Here is a 3,878-nt window from a genome sequence, read left to right on the forward strand (position 1 = left end):
TATTTCACGGATTACGGCGATACTCTTACTGAGCCAACGAATGGCTGGCTGTTATAGCGGCCTTGTGTCTGCGTACATCAGCCTCCAGAATTATAAGCCTGTCACTTCGTGTTGGGTTACTCAAATTTCTTTATAGGTGTGGCAGAAATAATGACTAGAAAGTGTGCACAATGACAATGCACACGCCTTAAATAGCTATTTGCAACATAAGCTTCCATGAGGTCCGAATTTCGAGTAGCGATTCGACATTAGCCGCTGTGTTATTTATGCTGGAACTGCATGGATGTTGCACAACTGAACTGACAATTTTCCCGAATAAAGAATACATACCGAGTTGTGACCGGTATGACACGTACGTTTTTCTTTGCGAATCCAAAAGCTAGCCTTCTACGATTGCTATGGGAAATGCAGTTAGCGTCGCGGGGTTACGAAAAATAACACCGCCGCATAACAAGCTCAAACACACGCAATGAAAAGGTCAAACCGACGAAAATCGCGTCACACAAGCATACGTAACTGGGACGCACCGATGCCTTTACCGAAGTACGGACCATTGCTTCAGTGGGAAGCTTTCGCAACACGTTTATAACAATGGTGAACCACTTTTAACAATAATTATTTATGATGTGCCGCAATGTAACGGAATGAAAGGAATGAACTCCCAGATCAAAGAGCAACAAGAATTTACACACCGCAAAATTACACACAAGACACAGATCTGAATGGAATTATTGCTGGCAGATTAAGGCTGGGCTTAAACGTCCAACGCATACTTAATCGTCTCCGCCACTGTCACCAGATTCAGTATTACTGGCTTCTGTGGCGGCGCTGCTTGTACTGTCCTTTCGCTTGCGAATTTTGAACCAATACCACAAACCTCCGGCTAGTGCAGCCAAAATTACCTGAACAATGTAATAACAGCCTGCAGTCGTAAAATACTCATTAAAGGGTTCAAATTAATCGCTACAGTTATATTAAGCACTGATTATTAAGCCCTACTACGTCTGCTTATATGTCTGAACGAAAGTACGACTTACAACTCCGGCTGCGATCCCAGCAATCAATCCCGTGCTGGATCCGCTCCCACCTACAAAGTTCAAGTCAGAACAGCTATCTTGTTGATCTGTCGCTGGGCCTTCAAGTTTTGATAAGCAGCCAGATTTTGCTTAAACAGGTAACAACAACAAACAAATTAAACACTGATACTTCTGCGTTTAGGAAACAGGTCAAAAAGTTTAGTCACCGGCAGTACTAGCAACGCCATTGCTTGAGTTGTTGGCGGAAACGGCCGTAGAATTTTCGGTTGCATCTGTTGGCACGCCGGAGATGCTGCCGGTCGAACTGCTTGTGGTGGCAGTGGCGGTGTTGCCGCCGGTGCCGATATCAGTGCCAAGTGACGCAAAATTCAAATTCAGTACGTCTTGTAATGCGGCCAGCGAATAATTCCCTGGTTTGGGCTTTACCACATCGTTGTTTGAGTAGTTCGCCTACATAAGCACACTAGCCCGTTACTACCGTATTAACTACGGATTTCGCAGCGGTGTAATGGAATCATATTATGCCATTACTGTACCGGTAAAACAGGCTGCTGCATTAATCTGTCCCACCCTAACTCATTGCATTTGTCTTCCGCGCAGATGCATCGGCGATCGGTTATCGGCACACCCGTCGGGCCAGGCATGCCGTCGCGCACAATCTCATAACAGAGCATCTTCTGCCCTTTCGCCATGGTATTCCAAATCTTAGTATCGCCTCTAGCGTCAGAGGAGAATGAACACGATCTGCCCACTGCTGGCGCTGTAAAATACGATACATCGGTAAACGCATTATTATTATTATTATTATTATTATTATTATTATTATTATTATTATTATTATTATTATTATTATTATTATTATTATTATTATTATTATTATTATTATTATTATTATTATTATTATTATTATTATTATTATTATTATTATTATTATTATTATTATTATTAAAACTTTTTAGCTATTAAAATTATTAAAGGAGACTTTAACCCTAAAGTTTTTTGGTGTTTTGGCTATTGGAAAATTTTTTTGTTTAATTTTGAAAATTTTATACTTTTTTTGGATTGATTTTATGAGATAAAAGTTACCCACCTAGGAATCGAACTAGGAATCGAGATAAAAGTTACCCACCTAGGAATCGAATTATTAGAAGGGCTGCCGTTATACGGTACATCACTACTCGATTGGATTTATATTTGACCACCTTGAGTGGGCCTCCAATAACTGGGGGGTATATTGTATATTTCGATAGTAACGGTAATATGCTGCTTTTAATATAATGTAAGTAATCGGGTAATGGGCGATACCAAAACGAACGCTGGTAGCTGTCGTTTTTCCTGTGATTTACGGTAGAAGCGTTTCAAAAAGGAATTTTTCATAGGCTCGAGATATTGCTTTATTTCTAGCAATTTAGATTCACATGTTAGTTAAAATAAAGATAACTTACCGAACGCTACCGGCTTGCGGTCTGGTATCTGTCGGATCCCGCCCGCAATGACGCAAGTTGTAATAGTATCAGAACATGCATCCACTTCATCATGCCTGTTTGTCACGCACCAATCCGGTAACGGGTGCTGGTCGTGCATGCACCTATAGCATTCAAGCGATTTTACTCCTGCAAAAAAAACGCCGTTCTAGCAATTTAAAATAAACAACGCGCCGTACAATACGATTGTAGCTTCTGTGGGTTGACACTAAAACAATTACTGTAATTGGGCAGAAATTCTCACTCCACGTACATTGTAGCGCGTAGCGGATAACAAACGTTCGGGTCGACAAGACATTTTTCCCACGTAGGTTCTCGTTTCCCGTGTCTCGGAGGCTCTTAGGTCAAAGCGGAGATTTGAGCAGCTTAAAGTTTCTCGGCGTTGCCGCACTCCATCGGATTTAGAACATTAAGTGATCTAAATCCGAATGTATCATTTTCGAGCGCGGTGACTACTAAATTTTAGTAGTCATCAGGCCCGAAAATATACATTCGGGCGTTTCGGTTTTGTTACCGGCTGCTGATGCATGGACCGCTAAATGCTAATTCGTGATCGTTGTGCTTACATTTCCCCCACAGGTTGCGCAATATATGGCTGCTTCAAAAAAAGGAACTACAAAAATATAAAATTAATACGATTGATATTACCTTGTAGTTGCAGTGCGAGAATCCATAACATATAACAACAGCATGGTACACCCCGAAACATTCCGATAAGAAAACTTGCCGTACCACACGCGGTCATGTATAATAACTAGAAGTATAGGAAAAATGTTTAAGCTGCTTTAATTCTGCCGGATCGAGTTTCTGATGAATTTGGTTCGATGTCAGAGTTTTACACAATTAGGGACAAAATATTTTTTGAGTACAGAGTACAACCTTGGAAAACTACAAATAACATGAATACCACTGCGAAATAAATGCAAGTATGGCAAAGTGCACGCAAAATTTCAAGGGTCAGAAGATGCACCGATTTTTGAAGTTGGAGTACTGTAATACAGAGCTGGTAGTGTTTGTGTCAGCCCATAGCGCATGAAACTGATGCAAGAATTCTACCCTACAGAAAGTATTAGTACTTCAGAAATTTTGAAATTTGCACAGGCAGAACTAAGTAAGTACAATAGCATTATTGGTTTCCACTGCATTCATATAGTTATCGGTGCCAGGCAACACGAGAAAATTAATAGTACTCGTACTACAATCAAAATAAAGTAACTGTTTTTGCGTCAGCCGATCAGGATAGAAATCCAACGAAGAAACGCAGCATCTAGCCCGGGACAGCTCCACCGGTGACCGACTGCAAAGTTAGAGGATATTTTGGCTGCTATTATGTAGATCGCCTCTATAATAGTAGTCT

The 3,878-nt window shown here is 40.8% G+C and overlaps 1 protein-coding gene across 2 annotated transcripts; it reads right to left on the reverse strand.

The window, feature by feature from the left end:
* Window positions 1-526: 526 nt before the first annotated feature.
* LOC129582564 (uncharacterized) lies at window positions 527-3,623 on the reverse strand. Of its 2 annotated transcripts, none has more exons than XM_055474090.1 (6): window positions 3,170-3,623; window positions 2,483-2,625; window positions 1,574-1,797; window positions 1,244-1,487; window positions 1,038-1,087; window positions 527-902 (listed from the first exon to the last, which is right to left on the reverse strand). In XM_055474090.1, exons 1-6 carry the CDS (start codon window positions 3,211-3,213, stop codon window positions 774-776), a joined length of 834 nt encoding a protein of 277 aa, XP_055330065.1. In that variant the 5' UTR covers window positions 3,214-3,623; the 3' UTR covers window positions 527-773. The 2 variants fall into 2 exon arrangements, with proteins under 2 accessions (XP_055330065.1, XP_055330064.1); XM_055474089.1 differs by having other exon boundaries at window positions 2,483-2,650.
* Window positions 3,624-3,878: the final 255 nt, after the last annotated feature.

Source organism: Paramacrobiotus metropolitanus, unplaced genomic scaffold (genome assembly GCF_019649055.1).
Source record: "Paramacrobiotus metropolitanus isolate TYO unplaced genomic scaffold, Prichtersi_v1.0 Parri_scaffold0000008, whole genome shotgun sequence".
NCBI classification, from domain to species: domain Eukaryota; kingdom Metazoa; phylum Tardigrada; class Eutardigrada; order Parachela; family Macrobiotidae; genus Paramacrobiotus; species Paramacrobiotus metropolitanus.